At 41.1% G+C, this 18,214-nt stretch overlaps 1 protein-coding gene across 3 annotated transcripts in view; it reads left to right on the top strand.

The window, feature by feature from the left end:
• Positions 1 to 18,214, top strand: part of SCML4 (Scm polycomb group protein like 4) — an 80,118-nt gene that overhangs the window by 46,122 nt on the left and 15,782 nt on the right. For all 3 annotated transcript variants that reach the window (XM_053381591.1, XM_053381593.1, XM_053381592.1), the window contains 3 exons: positions 7,247 to 7,376; positions 11,515 to 11,715; positions 15,583 to 15,774. In XM_053381591.1, the coding sequence (XP_053237566.1) occupies positions 7,247 to 7,376; positions 11,515 to 11,715; positions 15,583 to 15,774 (523 nt within the window). The remainder of the gene's footprint in view (positions 1 to 7,246; positions 7,377 to 11,514; positions 11,716 to 15,582; positions 15,775 to 18,214) is intronic.

Below are 18,214 nucleotides of genomic sequence, written 5' to 3'. Positions count from 1 at the left end.
CACTCATTCTAATGTTGTTGCACTTCAACTCCCATCAGCCACAGCCAGTGTGGCTTTTGGTCAAGGTGATGGTGGGAGTTGGAGTCCAACAACATCTGGAGAGCTACAGGTTGCCCATCCCTGGCATAAAATATCCATCATATTTATGAAGCCTTGTTTCTAGGAACATAGCAAATCATACTGAGTCTGACCATTGATCCATCAAGCTTGGTATTGTCTGCACCAATGGCAGCAGATCTAAAGGGTTTCAGGCTAGAGTCTCTCCCAGTCTTACCTGAAGATGTTAGGGATTGAACTTGGGACATTTTGATACTCCCACATAAGCTCCTATCGTTTTGCTTAGTAGCTATGTTTCATGGAATGATTCTTCGGGTTCTAGCATAATAACTTTCCATCTAGAGTTGCAGTAAAGTGCCTCTGTGCTTTGGGGCTGTATGGAGCCACCCCAAAATAAGTGTGGGTTCTACATGACTAAGGGATTCCTAAAGGATATCATGGGATATCCTTTTTTTTCAAATTTAAAAAGAAGTAAGGATAATACTACCCAAACATTGGCTGATAAGGACCAGGACCTTTGAGGTTGGGAGCATAAAGGTAAGAACATTTTGGAGCACCTCATCTCTCTGTCTGGAGAGGGAGCTTCCAAGCTGAACACCAAGAGAAACTCCTCTCTGTTTGACAGGAGCAGACACTTCTATCCAATCACAGCTGTGCTAGAATCTTGGATTTCTCTATTGCTTTTTATGGGTAGCTGTCACTTCCATTGTGGCAGTGACAAAGTAGCTTGGCAGACTCTGTGAGTGACTGAGAACAGCTGAGACATGAAGTGTTAGGATATTGGTTGGAACAAACCAGAGTAATAAAGACATGTAAGAGAGCAGCTGAGACAATGAAGTTTGGGTCCTGTGATAACTTAACAAACTTCATGGCAGTAAAGGTTCCCATTGTCTCCTCCCACCTGCAGCCACCTGCCTGCTGGTTGAATCTTGCTTAAAGGCCTTTCCACCTTGCTGCAACAGAAAGTTGGGACAGTGTTAAGAACTGTGTGGCTGCAGGTAAAGGTAAATGACCCCTGGAGGATTAAGTAGCTATTTATCTACTTGCTTTGATAAGCTTTTGAACCGCTAGGTTGGCAGAAACTGGGACAGAGCAATGGGAGCTCACCCCGTTGTTCGGATTCAAATTGCCAACCTTGTGATCGGCAAGCCCAAGGGGCTTGGTGGTTTAGACCACATCACCACCCGTGTCCCATGTAGCTGCAGAGACTATTGGTGCTAATGACTTGAGGGCTCCCAGATCTCAAGAACCATCTATTTTGTATGGGCATGGTGTGAGGTGGCAGGGTTCTGTCACTGGGCCAATCCCCAAAGGGGTGACTAAAGTCTTGCTTAAAATGACAATGAGCCTGAAATCCCATGTAACAAGTTGCAGCAGCATAAGTTCTCAAGTGGCCTACAGGTACATTTTCATGTCCAAAGGGATCCTTATAGGTTCTTCTTTATGTCCGTTGATGGAGGGAGAAAACATAGCAGAGTGAAAATAGTTGTTTAGTTATTCCTGCTTGATTTTTTTAAAAAAGTATTTGAGAGGTAGGAGGGAGCATGTAAAAGCACATTACTTATATCCGGTGATCTCCATTTTCTCAGACAAAGGGATCATTTCACTTACTGATTTATTGTGTTCCGTGAAGTCTTCGTCAGATCCAAATTAGGACTTGTAACATGCAATTTTCTCCTCCATTGCTTTTGATTGTCTTCTTGAAAAGTCTCTTTACACCGGATAGGTTTTTCCACAGCTTTGTATACTCATGTCTTTATTACAGAAATATATTTTTATTACGCAGAAAGCAGAGATGCACAGGTTTCTCAAATCATTCCTGAGCTCAAGAGATACAGAAGCCTTAGGCAGAAGGCAGAGCCCTTACACTGGATCTGTGTTGTGGAAGGGTGAGGTGGCAATTCCATTCAGATTGCATTTAAAGGCAAACCTCCCCTATTTGCACTTTCTGAAACAATAAATGAACCAAAACACAGCTATCCATCAGAATTTCACAAGGCGGTGCTCCAACAAAAAAATGTGTATTAACATGCATATCTTGTTTTTATTTTATTCACTTAAATATTTATACATCACACTTTCATATAAGGTATAAAAAATCTGGGTTCAACTCAAAAACACAACCTTACAGTAACACCAGTAAAAACAGTCAATAACATATAAATAAAAATTGGCTGGTAGAAGATTTCCACAGGCCAGTCTGAACAATGCAGTTTTGAAAAGACATTGAGAAGAAAGCAAGAATGACTCCCACTGAACTTCTGTTGGCAAGGAGTTCCACAGGGCAGGACCTGCCCCCCTGATGACTTAGTTTCTCATAAAAGCCAAACAAATCTCAGAGGTATGGAGGACCACCAAAAGTGCCCCATGAGAAAATCTCAGTGGCCAAGGTGGAGCACAAGGAATGAGAGAAAGTGTACATGAAAATACATAGTGAAAATAACACAAACTGCATTATATTTAGTCAAATTTACATACAAAAATGTGCATATTAAGAGAAATGTACACCAAAATGCTAATGAATTTATAAAACAATTTTTGTTGACTGAACAATCACCTCATTCTTTACAAAGCATTTGTCTGGGGATGAGATTACAGATAATAGTAACTTCAACATGGAGACTTTCTAGTTCTCCCTAGCCAAGAGAGTTGAAGTTACATAGTTTGAAGGAAGTACTACAATTTGTGGTAAGAACAAGTGTTCTATGTGGGGCTAACTTGGGGGTTCATTTGGCAGTGCGGAATGTGACGGATCAGTTGCTCAAGGTGGCAGACTCCCATCAGTATGCAACACCCTACTGTCAGGATTTGCCCTGGCTGCCATTCTGCTACCAGACCAAGTTCAAGGTGGTAGTATAACATATAAGGCCCTGTACCACTCAGGATCAGGTTACTTGAGAGACCACTTCATCCCTTATGCACCTAGTAGGTTGCTGCAGTTTGCAGGAGAGTTTCTCCTGCAAGTTGTTATTGTTATTAGCCTTTATTGGCATGAGTTTAAACAATAAAATCATACAAAGTCATCCAAATACATTAATACTCCAAACTCATGCAATATATAACAGTCTAGAGTTCCAAAGTTCCAAAGATTTCAGATGCCTACTCTGCAGACTTTTAGTGTTCCTGTTGATACATGACAGGTGCCCACTACCTGCACTTTCTGGAAGGAACTGGAGACATTTTGGTTCCGATGGGCTTTTCCAGCTAGATAAATGGCTCCTTGCCCCATGTGTGTCTATTTTGTGTAGTTGTAGTTTTAAATGTATCTGGGTTTTGCTTGTGGCATTTTAAACTGTATTTAAACTATTTCCTCCTTTTTAAAATTGTACATCACCCTAGAGAATTGTATAGAAAGCAATCAATAAATCAATAATAAATACAAAAACAAAACTCATTCCACTTTCTGCTGTATTGATTTAGTGACTCAAAAGGAATGCTATGTGCATGCACCATAGGAGGTTAGCGTAGGGTTGCCATATTTCAAAAAGTAAAAATCAGGACACACACAAAATGAAGTTTTTCAGCTATTTTGGGGGGAATTTGCCCAAAAAATCAACACTTCTGATACTGGCTGCCATACACCCGGGTTTTCCCCGACATTTTAACCGATTGCTAAAAATTCCGCCTGGATGCCAGTTTTGACGGATGAATCCTGGCTATGTCCTGGAAATTCCAGACATATGCCAGCCCCAAGTTATCGCCCTCCATTTCTACTTTTAACTGTTGCCATTCACTCTGCTTTCTAGTTAGCAGATGGTCCATTTTTTAGCCTAAACATCTGTCAAACACTAGACCAGTCTCTCCCAACCTTAGATGTTTTGGACTACAACCCCCAAGTGAGTCAAAGTGCCCTTTGCTAAACACATTTCATGTTCTCCTTATCTATTGATTACAAAACTATCTTGTAGCTCTTATGGTAAAGATGAGAGATATTTAAATACATATGCATCTCTCTCCCCCCCTCACCCCAGTATTGCTGTTGGCCCCTGTGAAGGTGTGGTGAAATATATATACAGGAACTTTCATTTCAGTATGATATGTCTATACCTGTACCCGCTTTAAGCACACAAGTTTCAGCTAAGTGGAATATTTCTATTCCAATAAATTCATTGCGGTCTTTACATGCTGTGCCAGGAATGGCATTTGAAAGGGCAGGAGAAATGCTTTTGAAAATGTAGATTTCAGTCAATTGACTTTTAAAATGTACCTTTTCATATTATCTGTTGTCATATTACTTTTTAATGGGTAATAAATAGGGGCATAAATTTTGTTGTCAGGCAGTGACAGGAAAGTGATGGGGGAAATAAGATGAAATACAGTATTTAGCTTTCTGCATAAGTGTTTGACAGTAGCCCTGGCTTTGTGCTTAGAAGTGCGCTCAAGGTGTCTAGTTTATAAGACCACTCTTAAAGGATGGATTGGTCCTTCTTAGATTAGAAATGACACAGTAGGAGACATACTATTAGGGCAAAGAAGCAGTGGACCTACACTGCCAGTCCCTGTCCAAACCAGATCACTGTTCTGTTTCTCTTCTCCTCTCCCTGGAGCTCCTCTCCACTGTTCTGTTTCTTAAAGAGAAAGAAAGGGAAGGGAATATCCCTTTGTGCCTGCTACAGATTCACTGTTTGAGCTAAGGCTGGAATTGTAGGGGAAATGTCATAGTCTGGGATAATTTTTATGTATGTAGATCACCCCATGGCTCATTGGTTCCCTAAAACCCTACAAGTTTGCCATATGAACCAATCCAGACTTGCAACCATCATCTGAGGCCCTTCTTTGTGAGAGGTCTAGAGGGCAAAAACACAAGAACGGGCCTTTTCTGTGGGGACTCCCCATTTGTGGAATACTCTTGCCTGGTGTCATCATTACATATATTTAGGCACCAGGCAAAACTTTCCGCTATAACCAAGTCTGTGGCCTTTTAGAAGTGGGCAGGATGTTTTCAATGTCCTGCACCCTTGGTTTTAATGTATTTATGGACGGTTTTGTTTTGTTTGCTGGAAGTCGCTTTGATTTGCCTTGGGCAAAATAAACTGACTAACAAATTTAATAAATGATAAAAAATATAATTGGATGCGGTAAGTAGGTAGCTGCTTCTACGGTTCTTTTGCAGCTCTCCTAACCTTTCTTTTTTGGGGTTTGATTCTGATCTGTAGCAGACCCAATGCTTTGTATTTGCATTCTTGAACACACACACACACACACACACACACACCCCCCCAAGTCCTTTCAGATATTCTGAGTTGATTTTATTATTTGTTGTTCTCTGCTTTCAGTACAATGTAGGGACTCCCCTTCTTTCCACACCCAGAGCGATGCATGAGATAGCTGCTGAATAGCAAACATTTCGTTTAAAAGCTAATGGATCTGAAATTTCCCAGCAAACCTACATTTGTGCGTGCATTTGTTCTACAGCATCTTTTATTTTGTCATTTGCAATAAATGGAGGGAAACCAATTACTAGCCGGAATGTAAGGTTCGTTCTCAGAAATGGTGCAGAATGCTCCATCAACATTGTGATGTAGGTACGAACCCACAGCATAGTTGGGAGATCAAACATCTCATGGGAACTAGGCAATAATGACATTTGATAACACAAGCATTCGCTTTTACTATCAATGCTGGCATGATCCTATTATAGTTACAGATACTCTGGCTCGTCTATGTCTCTAAACATAACAGGTAGGATTATACGTTGATTCCTAAGAATAAGGAGGGCTCATAAAACAGAATTTCCCATGTCTTCCTTTCTGTTGTACTTTCCTGTGGGGATCCCTGGGAATGCTGTTGGCTGTAGCATGCGGGTAAAGCTGGAGTGGGGAATTAGCAAAAATCAGGAGCTGTCTCCTGGCGCAAGAGAAAGTGTCCTCTGCTTAAGCAAGCAGCCATTGTAAATTAGACCTACTGTGGTCCCAAATTCTGGGACATCACCATTGCGGAGAAGCTTACACATCAAATCCATGTCATTAAGGGACAAGCCGAACAGGATGCCTTTCTTTTGCAGAATGGAATATTTATCTTTTTCATGTAAGACTGGCAGTACAAGGGCCAGTCCAAAATGCAACAATTTAGAAAAATAATTCATGATTTAAGTGTCTAGGGAAGGATAATCAGTTCACACTAACGAAGCCTTATGCCCTTCTGTCTGACAAATCTGATTTGTCAGATTTTTAAAACACACACATGCCAAAAACTGGATGGGGGTCTAAATCTCTGCTTGTTGTGCAATGGCTGCATTACCTAAGGGTTCCCTTCGGCATGGGGCTAATATGGTGCAAATATGGATACATTTTTATTAAAGCAAAATAAAAAATGGCTTTCACACTTGAGGTGTATATTTTTGTGATTAAATCAGTAAACGGTTTTAAATATTGTGTTTTAATGTTGTAACCCACTCAAGGTGGGTGGGTAACAAACAAAGGGTGGGTAACAAACAAACCAACAACTGCAAGAGAGTAACACGTGTGCAGCTAAGGGCCAAATTGTAAATGACAACTTTATGTCAAGGGTTCCCAAGCTCTGGTCCATAAACCACTTGTGGTCTACAAGTTTCATTCAGATGGTCCATGGCATGTCTGCATTAAATATTAACATTGATGTTTAACAGTATTTTTATTTCTTATATTGGATTTTATTGTAGCAAACTTCAAAATCTATAGAATGCAAATTGTAATACAATAAATACAATATAAGAAGTAAAAGAAGCCAAAAATAGAATTAAAAATAATACAGCATCTTTCACAGTGCAATACAATTGCTAATGCGGGCAGAAAAATAATTAAGTGGTCTGCTAAAACCACCAGCAATTTTCAAGTAGTCTGTGTGGTCTAACATTCCAGCATTGCACTTTATGTAAGAAATTTTTACATCTGCATTGAAATTTTTTTTACATCTGCATTGAAAAAGTTATTTTTTAAAAAAATAAGCAATACTTTGATAGTCCTTTCCTAAGATGTAAATAACTATGCCTTGAATTGCATAATATTTTGTTTTTTGCAACTTCACTTGCGTTATACATTAACATTTTAGTTCCATTCCCTGTATTCCTTGAAAGCATTAATGTGTCTAAGAATGAATGTGGTACTGTGGTAATTTGCTGTAGTGTGGGAGTTTAAAGAGCTCCAATATGTAGTATAATAAAACAGATTCTGCATGTGTTTTCATTACCCAAATTGGTTCTGTCTTCCAGCTGAAATCTCGTGTTCTAATGACTCCTTTAGCGATTTCCCCACCAAGAAGCACCCCAGAACCTGATATTAGCTCAATCCCTCAGGATGCAGCTACAATCCCCAACTCAGCAGCCCCACAAGCCCTCACAGGTATGTGAAACAGAACAGTCCATCAGAAAAGGAGTATTCATTTATGGATTTATTTAAAGGATTTCTAACCTGCTCTTCAACCAGATCCCAGGGATAGAGGGGGATTCAATTCACTTCACTTTCCAATATAATATGTGAACTAAAAGGTGGCTGTGTTCTCAATTTGCACCTCTGCAAATTCTGTGCTGCAGTGCTCCAACCAAAATAATGTACCATAATGTGTGCATTAGGGGAAAACGTGCATAAAAATATGCATTTTGGTGAAAATAACATACAAAGATGCATTCAATTGCGGAAAATTGATTCTAAAAATGTACATATTAGGATAAAGTGCATGCAAAATACTCAGCTTTAGGTAAGATAAGGATACAACCCCCCCTCCATCAAAACTATTTTACTGAACTTTAAAAACCCACTATGCTATACATGTTTTGAGCTGTACTGTTCATCAGTGATTCTTGTTTAAGTAAAGCAAATATTTGAACTCCAAAGACAAGTTATCAATGGTTTGCTGGAGATCTATCCAGATTTCTTCTTCATTCTCTTTATATTCTCAATTTTGTTTCCGGCTACCATGTCTGTACATGATAGAAAATCAACTGCACACACATAAACAAAGCACACCCCAGCTCTGCCTTAAGAAACACTGTGTCACTCATCGGTAGGAAGCAAAAATCTGTGCTGTTTTGTATTAATAAATCTGTCATCAGATCTCCGTAATGCAGTTCATGTCCTTCGTTCGTGCTTGTAATGGTTTCTCTTGTTTGTTTGTATGGCCTTTTGATGGCTTGAAGTGCTATGTAATGCTAACTATTATTGCCATTATAGTCCTATTTACCCAGAATAGATTGCTTTGAGTCTTTTTATTGTTCAGCCTGAGTGGCTGTTAACACTTCAAGCACTAGATTTTCATTATGGTGTGATACTAACTGTATATTATCCCCAACACTGCTCAGCCACCATCCACGTCCTTCGCTCTGTTATAATTTCTTTTGTCACCTATCTGATTTCTGTCACAGGGTAATGCTATATGTTCTGAAAGATGACAACTCTAGCACGCTTGCAGCCAGCAATAACAATGTGTCTTACTTTAGGCTGACTCACACAATCCTATAAAATGAGCACGCATGCCAGAAAGACTGGAACCTCTGCTATCCCTTAAAACAAGAAGGTTCCGGTATGTAAAATGTTAACAGGGATTCTTTTGCTACAGAGGCCTAATCGTCTTATAAACCATGTTATTAATCCATGCAACAATATGTAAAAGCTGGGTTGTCCTTTTAGCCTCAACATTGTCCTCTATTGAACATTTAAGTACAAGGAGAAGAGATAAAATATATGTTGATAGATTTCAGCATAAGTATCAAAGATTGGTTTTCTTTTTCCTGAGCAGTTCATTTTAGTGGCCTCTTAATTAACTAATTAACTAACTAAAAGGTTTTTGGGCTGCTTTATTCAACAATGTCCTCTCAAGGTGGCTTACAAACCTAATACAATAAATCACAAGCTACAATAAAATTATATAATTGCAACACACCACAAATTAAACCTTTTAAAAGTACAGACCCGTAGGGTGAGATGCAATATAGTTTGAGGTTTGCACTCATGCCGTTGGGCTTTCCGTTTTGCTGCCTGCATGCCCCAAAACATTGGTCCAGGGCATCCTCCAGAGAAGATATTGAGGTCACATGGGGAGGGGAGATGGGGTGAGGGAAACTGAAGGTTAACTGTGTGTAAGCTGGAGAACATCATTGAATATTGCCTATATCCTTAAAGCACTTTATGGGTGAAAGCTTTTGTGCTTTCTTACAAGAAGATTTCTCATCTACTAGGAATGAGGTGTACCACTACCAGAACATGAAATATGACTTTTCAAGTAACTTAAAAAAAACAAATAAGCTTCTTTTATTAGTGAACAGCCTTTCATCAATAAATTCAGTTTTGTATTGTGCAAATGACAGTATTCTCTAACCATATTCTTATCCGGAGACCACTGCATTAATTTCCCCCCATTTCAAGTGCTTGCCTTACAACACAGTCCTATGCCTACTTAGGAGCAGGTTCAGAGGGGCTTATTCCCAGGAAAGAGGGTTTCGCACTGCAGTCTGAATTATATGTCCAGTGAACAGCGGATATCATGATGAAATATAGTGCACACTGAACCTTCAGCCTGTTAATTAATTCCTTATGGTTTGCTATCTCTTCTCAGAACACAGCTTAGGTCAATTTCTGTTTCCTTCACTCTCAGATAAGAGGTTTTTAAAAAAGCGGATTTATGGATTTCAGAGAAATCTGCCATGCAGAACTGTGCAAACTCTTCTTTCTTGAGAATGTAAACTTTAAAATTAGCCTTGAAACAACTTCTGCACAGACATTGGGAACAAATATTAAATATACTGAAATTATCAGTGAAATTATCCAGGATAGGGTTACACAAATACTGGTAGGCTTAATTCTCAATAGTTGAGGGCGTCCCTGGAGTTCAGCAGAAATATGCTTAGCCCTCCCCTTCAATGGTTTCTTTGCCACTTTATTTTCTCCTGTAAATGAACACTTGGCATTCACTCCTGTGGATTAAAGTTCAGTGTTGCAGGAAGATTAAAACTCTTAAAAACATTTGTTTGTTTGTTTGTTTGTTTTCAAAAAAAGGTTGAAAAAATGTCACAATTACTTGTAATGCATTCTGTACTGATTGTTCCAAATGTGTACTTTTTAATACATGAAACTTCTGTCTAAAATACAAACCTGGGAGTGAAGCACCACAGGTGTACATAGGGTGCCTCATGGTCTTTATAGTCAGCAGCTAGCATCCTTGAGAAGCTGGAGGGGGGCTCCCATGCCCAAGAAGGACCAACCTCTAAACCAGCCTCTCCCCTCTCCTGTAAAGCTGGTTCTGTGACCCACCTGCTATTTTAATTCCGTACAGTGCCTCAGAACAACACTATGTCAATAGTACTGTGGGTAATTTAAAGTGCTGGGCAGCTAGCAATCACCTACCAGAGATATAAAATATTACTACCAGAAGGTAAGTGCAATGGGAGCCCCCACCAGAAGGGGGCGTCTCCAACCCGAGGTAGCCCTGGTTCCAAACCACTATCTTGTCCTATTATTAGAAGCAGATAAAATGGCAATTCAAAAGCTGTTTGCCTTTGCTCAAATCAATGCTTCCAGACCAAGAATATGTTTCATTTTCTTATGGGTTTTTTTCCTGGGACAACTAGTGGAAGCCACCCAGAGTGGCTAGGGCAACCCAGTCAGATGGACGGGGCACAAATAATAAAATTATTATTAGTTGGGTCCTCCATCATGGAGGGCACGTGTTGCGGTGAGATCACCAGAAACTGCCTCCCTGTTGTGGGGCGGGACCGTTTGGATGTCCACAATGCCCCATTGGTTGTCCCTCTGTTGCTGGGGCAGAAAATTGGTCAGTTGGGTTGGCTATTGGCTGCTGAGGGGCTACTTAAGCTGCTGCACATCACTGGAGAGTTTCACTTTCTTGCGACGTGCAGCGGATCACCCACCCTCCTCTCCCTATATTTAGGGTTGTTCTTATGGTCTTGCTATCCCTGTCTAGGGGTCATCTGTTTTGGAGCAGGGGCCCGGTAGGAATTTTGCCATTTGGCTGATTGGCTGGTGCCACTTGGTTTTTGCCTACCGTGTAGCAAATCATCACAACTTTGTAAGGTTGGCGATTAGGTTAGGCATTTGGTTCAATGTTTTGGGGAGGGGACGTGGTTGGCTGTGCCTGCCCCTCCATTGCTGCTGCTAGGGAATTCTGTTAAAGGAATCCAGGGGCTCGCCTTGTTTTTGTCTGAACCCTGTCAAGGGGCTAGGGCCATGCCAGAGCCCCGGGAGCATCTGGGGTGAGCTGTGAGATCGAAGGAGTTCTCACTCCCCCAGGATGCTTTCCCTTACTGACACAGTACTTTTACTGCCACCATGCAGGTTCAGGTTGTCTGAAACCAATACCTAAGCAACCGCTCACATGCTGTAATCAATAAAGTTGTGGCCAAAGTTTAATGCCAAAAACCTTAAACTAAAATCTGTGTCTATTGTGTCTTCATTTGGGGGTGGTTTTAGGGGTCTTCACACGTTGTTGTTGTTGTTGTTACAGTGACATCTTTCTCCTTTTGTTCAGTCTGCATTTATGTCAACAAGCAAGCAAATGTGGGGCCATACCTTGAACGAAAGAAAGTGCAGCAACTTCCAGACCACTTTGGACCTGAGCGGCCTTCGATGGTGCTACAGCAGGCAGTTCAGGCATGCATTGACTGTGCACACCAGCAAAAGACCGTCTTCTCACTTGTCAAGCAGGGCTACGGAGGTGAAATGGTGTCAGGTGAGAATGTATGTTGGGTTTAGGGTAGCCATATGTCTTCTTTTTCCAGCACACATCCTCTTTTTTCACTGGTATGTAAAATGAGAGTTGTCATAACAATCCATAGTTAAAAGTAGAATTTGGCAAATGTGTCCTCCTTTTTGTTCTTCAAAATATGGCAATTCTAGTTATGTTACACTTGTCTCTGTCCTTAGAAACAGTCTTTTGTCTAATTCCAGCTGATAAAAATTAGTGATTAAAGGTATTCACTTTAGATGATGGATTACAATCTGTTTTGCACTCTGCCACACAACCTTTTTTGAGCATGAGCTGGTCTTCAAACATGAAACATATAAGAGCTTTCTAAGCATGCACCAAGTGTTCTATGTTGCATTCTTCAAAGTGGACTGCGTGGCTCCCTTGGAATTCTGTTCCTTCCCTGTGTGTGTGAGGCGGGAAGCATTTGCCACACCCTCCACCCCTGCAAGAAGAGGAGAGATGGACCCTGCTGCAGGGGTAACGTGGGCAACCAAATGGGGTGATTTTTCCCTGTAGGGGAGAAGAGTGGAGATCCAGCAATTTAAGCCCGTTCCACCCTGCACTCTTCCCTCTTCTCATTGAGGAGACTGAGAAGGATTTTTTGGGGAGACACTAATTGGCCTGTATCACATCTTTTTCTCCTGCTTCACACTTTTGGGTGTTTTCTGAATATGGCTAATTGGCATTTGTTCCAGGTGGGTGAGTGGATTTTTGGGGGAAATCCAACTAATATCAGAGCCAGAGTGGTGTTTGGGCCTGTCAGGTGCACTGGGGTGAACACTGGCCAATGGGGCCTTGGTGCACATGTCAGGTTCCTATACCAAAGGAGCATGCAGCGAGGCCGGAGGAGTTTCCTTGCTGCTGGATCACAGCATGTAGCTGGCAGCTGGCTCAGGAGATGGGGGAGTTGAAATCCTCCCCTTAATCCACCTCAACATCCAGACTTCATTGGTTTTGGTTAATTTGATTGAATTATTCTGCTTGGCATTGCACTTCACATTTGGTGATGGTTGAAGGGGTGGCACTAGATTTAAACTTGAAATATTATAATTGTTTCCCAGTTGTATCAAATTTCATTCCAATATTTTAATGTTCAATTGAGCTGTTGCATTAAAAGCAAGAAGAGAATCAAATGGAACGCTGAGTGGTAAATTACAAACTAATGGTGTTACTTTGATCCACCGGTAAGGTTACTTGCACTTGACAGTTTATTGTTGTCTCGGTGCTGTTCATGCATGCAACATTTTCATAGTGACCATAAGAAGCCCTCTTCAAAATGCCACCTCATATTCCACCCACCCAATATAATATACCTTTACTGTTACTATGGGTTATTTAGTTAATGTATTGGATTTTCTGCATAAATGGTAATTCGAAATTAAATGAGAAAATAATACAGGGTGGAATTGTTATGAGGATGAGGTTGCGTGGATGCTGCACAAAGCTTGAGTGCATGAGCAGTACCAAGTCGGCAGTCAGCTGCCATATGGAAGTATCCTTAGGGTACAGTCACTTCCTCATATTGTGAGGCAGGACCTCCACAAGAAGTTACGGATGTGCTCAGGCTCCTTCCTGGCTCCTTTCCAAGCCATGTGTGTCTTGCTTTGACAAGTAGGTGAAGTGATTGCTTGAATGACTAAGTAGAGTAACTAAATGAGCATCAATTACTGCTGTTCTGAATCATTGTGCTTGCAAGGTAATTGTCGCACACTGTATGTTTTTGTATTTAACGTCCATCTGATGAGGATGTCACCGGGGATGGGGAAATTGCAGTCCTCCAGATCTTGCTGGGCTCCTACTTCCACCTACCCCAGCCAGTATGGCCATTGGTCAGGGAGGATGGGTGTTAGAGTTTGATAATAACTGGAGGGCCACAGGTGCCCCAGCCCTGCTCTATACCCTCTATATGTGCCAGCTGAGGATAGACTCAAGTCAATCAAAGTTTGTGCTGTAATAAACTTGCCAGTCCTCAATGTGCCAGAAGACTCTTTCTTTTCTTGGATCTCCTGGAGAATGCTGATAGTTTCTGTGAGGAGGATAGAGAGAGAAATAATGGAAATGTCGAAGCCTCTGTGTTAGTTGACTCAAAGGTTTACAAGATTTTTGCTTTGTTTTTGTTTTTAAGCTATGTAATAGTTACTTGGAAATTAGGCATTAACATTTTTAGCTGAATTTACTAGGGAAAAGGTGAAGAACAAATACACGTTAAGAACTATTTAGGTCCTTGAAAGAAGATATAGATAAAACATGTTTGGTAGTGATCACCACACCATTGCTGCCTCATACTTGGGACCCTCCTCCATGCTGTGCAACCCTGAGCTTTATCCTGCTGTGCAACATTTAATTATATTCCGTCTCCACTTTCATTTCCCCCCAAGGCACTCTGATCCCAGTTTGCATCCTTGTTGAAAGAAACAAAAAGCTACACATGTTTGAGAAATTATTTCAGCTTGTTCCTGAAAGCATGCCAATCAGTTGTGTCCAATAAAGTCCATTATTTCTTCTTGTATGGGTATGATTAAATTCCTATTAACATTAATGAGATGATAGCCTTATGGGCTCAGGCTGTAATTCATTTGACTTCGGTCCTCTGAATAAACTCAAACTGAAGCACTAAAGCTGAAAGATAAGTATATTTGTTGAGATCGTTGGCTGGTTCTCTGCTAGAAGTAAAAGGCAAAGCTCAAAAGCTACCAGTGCAAATCCTAGCCGAAGAGATGTTAGTAAACTTCCAGCACAACTTCCCAGGAGGTCAAAATGGATGTGATGGACTTCTATAGATCTACATCACTACGTGGCACATGCCAAAAGCAGCTTGCACAGTGGGGGGAAGCTGTGGCAGACTCTCTGTGGTGCCCTGTGTGATGCTAAAACTGGGTGCCCCCGCCTCTCACACTCCATTTTACACAATAGAATGTGCTCCCCTAAAACCACCTCTATGGGAAGCTGCAATGCATACCAGGAGAGTCAATGTGGTGGGGAAGTTGAGATGATGGGGATGCATGGGCAGGAGTGCCAGATTGGCTCTGCTAGTGTCACCCAAACTGCACCAACCTCTCCTCCCCCTCCCCCTGCTGCCGGCAAGCTAGTATTATGCATGTTTGCCACTGGACACGTTTCTTCTGGCAGTGGGAATGCTGGGGCAAAAGGCAGGGAGGCCAACAGCAGGTGGCGCCAGAGCCACTGACAGGTAGAGCCAACTAACGATAGATTGGTCCCCATAATCTTCCCTGCTGAGTGCTACAAGGGCAACACTAAAACCTAGGAGGATGAAGCCGGCAGGCAATGTCACACCCCTGGACTGCTTGTAAGTAAGCCAGGTGGGGTGAGGGGCTGGCTGAGGAGAGAGCTCCATTTGCCCATGTGGACCAGACTTCACTGGCTTCTGGCACAAGCATTATCTACGGTCACCATAGATTGGGGTTAGGGTGGGTAGAAATTTCACCAAAGTAGTGAATTGGTCCTGCGATCTAGGATTCAGAGTACAGCTTTCATCAGAGTCTGGTGATTTGATTTTTAGCTCAGCACAGAGAGATGAAGTAACAGAGAAGTTTGTATATGGATTTGAAAGTAATCCACGTTGTGACTCTGGAAGAGAGATTCAGACTCTTCCCTTTCTGTGAAATATTTAAAGCAACAAAAATCAATGATACTCTGTACTACTTTCATCCTTCTTGTATTTATTTAGTGAATGGCCTAAAGAGGTCACAGTATCAGCATTTGCTCAAAAGATGTGTGGCTTGTAAAAAAGAGAATGTGTGCTCTATTAAGAGAACCTCTGTCTGCTTTATGAAAGGAACTACTGCTTATATTGGAGAACCCTCTAATTCCTCCTCATTTCTCCCCCAGTTTCTGCTTCTTTTGATGGAAAACAGCACCTCTTGAGCCTGCCAGTAGTGAACAGCATTGGCTATGTTTTGCGGTTCCTCAAAAAGCTTTGCCGTAGCTTATTGTGTGACAATCTTTTCAGCAATCAACCTTTCCCACAATACAACACTGCCGAAAACCCTGAAGAATATGAAAATGGACGGATGGAATCAGGTCAGTTGGTTTTTTATGACTTTTGAATATGTATTTGAAGAAATCCATGTCTGTGTGTTGGACTACCATTTTCAAGGGAGAATCAGGGACAGCAGGTTCTTAACCCTTCTCACACGTTAACTCTTCCTCACAAATTCCTGCTTATTCTTTCTTCACAGCAAATACTGCTTTCCCTCCCAACCACACCTCTTCTGATCTTAGAGCCCAGCTGAGGGGAAACAGTTGTAAACAGAGAGATCTGCAGGAGAGAAACAGCAAGTGTGTGGAGGGTTCAAATCTCCTATCCACCTACTATCTCCAGCAAATTCTTGCCTCCTAATCCACATTAGTGTTATGAGGAAAACACAACACGCGGAGGCCAATTTTTCTCTTGTAGTGTTTAGTTTCCCTCTACCTTTGTGAGATCTTGGAGAGACACACAGATTTATTAGTCTGACAGGTATTATATTTGCATTAGAAGTGGATATTATACCACTTAACTGTACACACATGACACTTTGATGTATCCTGAATCTTGGTCCAGCCTCCTTTTGCAAAGACGAAAACATGCTTTTTGTCTCTTGCTGTATGAATTTGGAGGACTGTTCTTTCAAGTCACACTGTCACAGTTATGCCCAACTGATACAAGCTGGGAGGGTGGAGTGTTTTGAGAGCTAAGCTTTGTAATGTCATTTGCTATTTTGCTTATGCCATTTAATGTTTTTATTTTTAGCGTATCAAGGACTTTATTAAAAACCATATAATGTTTAGAAAAAATAGACATGTGAGTGTCCTGCCTGATTTCAAAGTGATCTTCTGAAGGGGAGGAGGGAGGCAACATGAGTTCAATATCTCAAAAGCAATAAATGTGTTGTGTTATTCTTACTCTTATTTAGTCCTGTGGCAGACTTGATTTTGCCTTCCCCTGTATAATAACTGCAGTACATGGCTTTGGAACATAGTCAAAATAAATGGCTTTTATGGTTATCAGTAGTCTCGGCTTTGGTTCAGCATTTAATTACCTGCACAAGCCATTTATTGCCTCATATATTCCTCTGCCATGAACATTATCCCTTAAACAATAAATAAAATATTAAGGTCAGATTTAAAGGGGGAATGGGAGATCTGTGCAATGCACTCAACCACAACAAAATTTAATAGAAAACTATTTGCCTGATCTAAAAAGGTTTGTGGAGAAGAGGTCATTATGTTATCTTCGGTGTTTGAAATGAGATGGAATGTGATGATTGTATACATGGATTTTTCATCCCTTTTGACAGCTGAGCTGCAGTCAAAAGTGGGGTTATGGCACTGCCACCTTTACACCCCCAATTCAGACACTGCTTGACAGTGATTCAGTGGAGGGGACATTAGATTAGCATAATATGCCATTTGTAAACATCTACTTTGCACAAAGTAGAAACTGACATTTATTTACTGTACTACGTTCTATTCATGACAGCTGTCTAGTGTCCCTGTGGAACAACACTGGGATGCTGCCTGGCAAATTTTCAACCAGGCTGGGCATTTTTTCTTGTTAATATCCGACCATGTGTTGGTTTGCTTGCAGCACAAACCATAATCCTTATGGCATAATGCTTATTTTTAGTATCGCAAGTAACTGATCCCCATAGCTCAGACACACTGGTGGGCTTTAACGTGTGTACATCTAGGGCAGTTCACACTGCTGATAGGGATGGTTTGCAGAAGAAATGTCAGTATCACACGGCTGGTAGAGACTGCTGAGTAGGCTGTCATAAACTGGGGCAGGGCATGAGGATGGTGGCTAGATCTGAGCATGAAAGGGGAAGTGGGGATCCTCCTTTTAATGTTGAGCAGGAGGGGCAGCATTACAAAGCAGCAACAGGCAAGCTCAAATTATGTGGGGTGGGGAGGTAGGAGGGCCCTTAAAGAAATTCAAAGCCCCAGTCCATGATCCCCTTTCCCAAATTTTATCATAATTCCCTGGAACATCCTGAAACAGTAGCCAAGGGAACTGTCACTCAGGTGAGGCCCCCATAATTCAACAACTGCTATGGTCTTCAGTTCACATGATGCTTCCAAATTTCTGTTCTGCAGTGTGCCTGTTTAGACAAGCATTCCCCTGATCTTTTGATTTGAATCGCCTGCTTTGAGTTTTGTTTAACTGTTGTACTGTTTTAATGGACTTTTTATGTTTTAATTGTGGACGTTTTAATGTAGTTGTTTTAATGTGCATTTTAATTAAAGGTAGCTATTGTTTTATAATTGGTTTTGTTTGCATTATTTTGCTGTTGGCTTTTATTTGTATGTGAACCACCTTGGTATTTCTTCTTGAAATGGAAGGCAGTATATAAATTATGTGATTATGATTAATAACAATAACATAGGAAACACACACACATACACACTGAATCGTTCATGATGAACAACAGAAAACAAATGTTTCAAGCAAACAAATGAATAATGTTCACAGGGGTCA

This window comes from Podarcis raffonei, chromosome 3 (genome assembly GCF_027172205.1).
Source record: "Podarcis raffonei isolate rPodRaf1 chromosome 3, rPodRaf1.pri, whole genome shotgun sequence".
Taxonomy (NCBI): Eukaryota; Metazoa; Chordata; class Lepidosauria; order Squamata; family Lacertidae; genus Podarcis; species Podarcis raffonei.
Note: the sequence above shows the minus strand (reverse complement) of the source record. Positions and strands in the feature narration are given on the sequence as shown.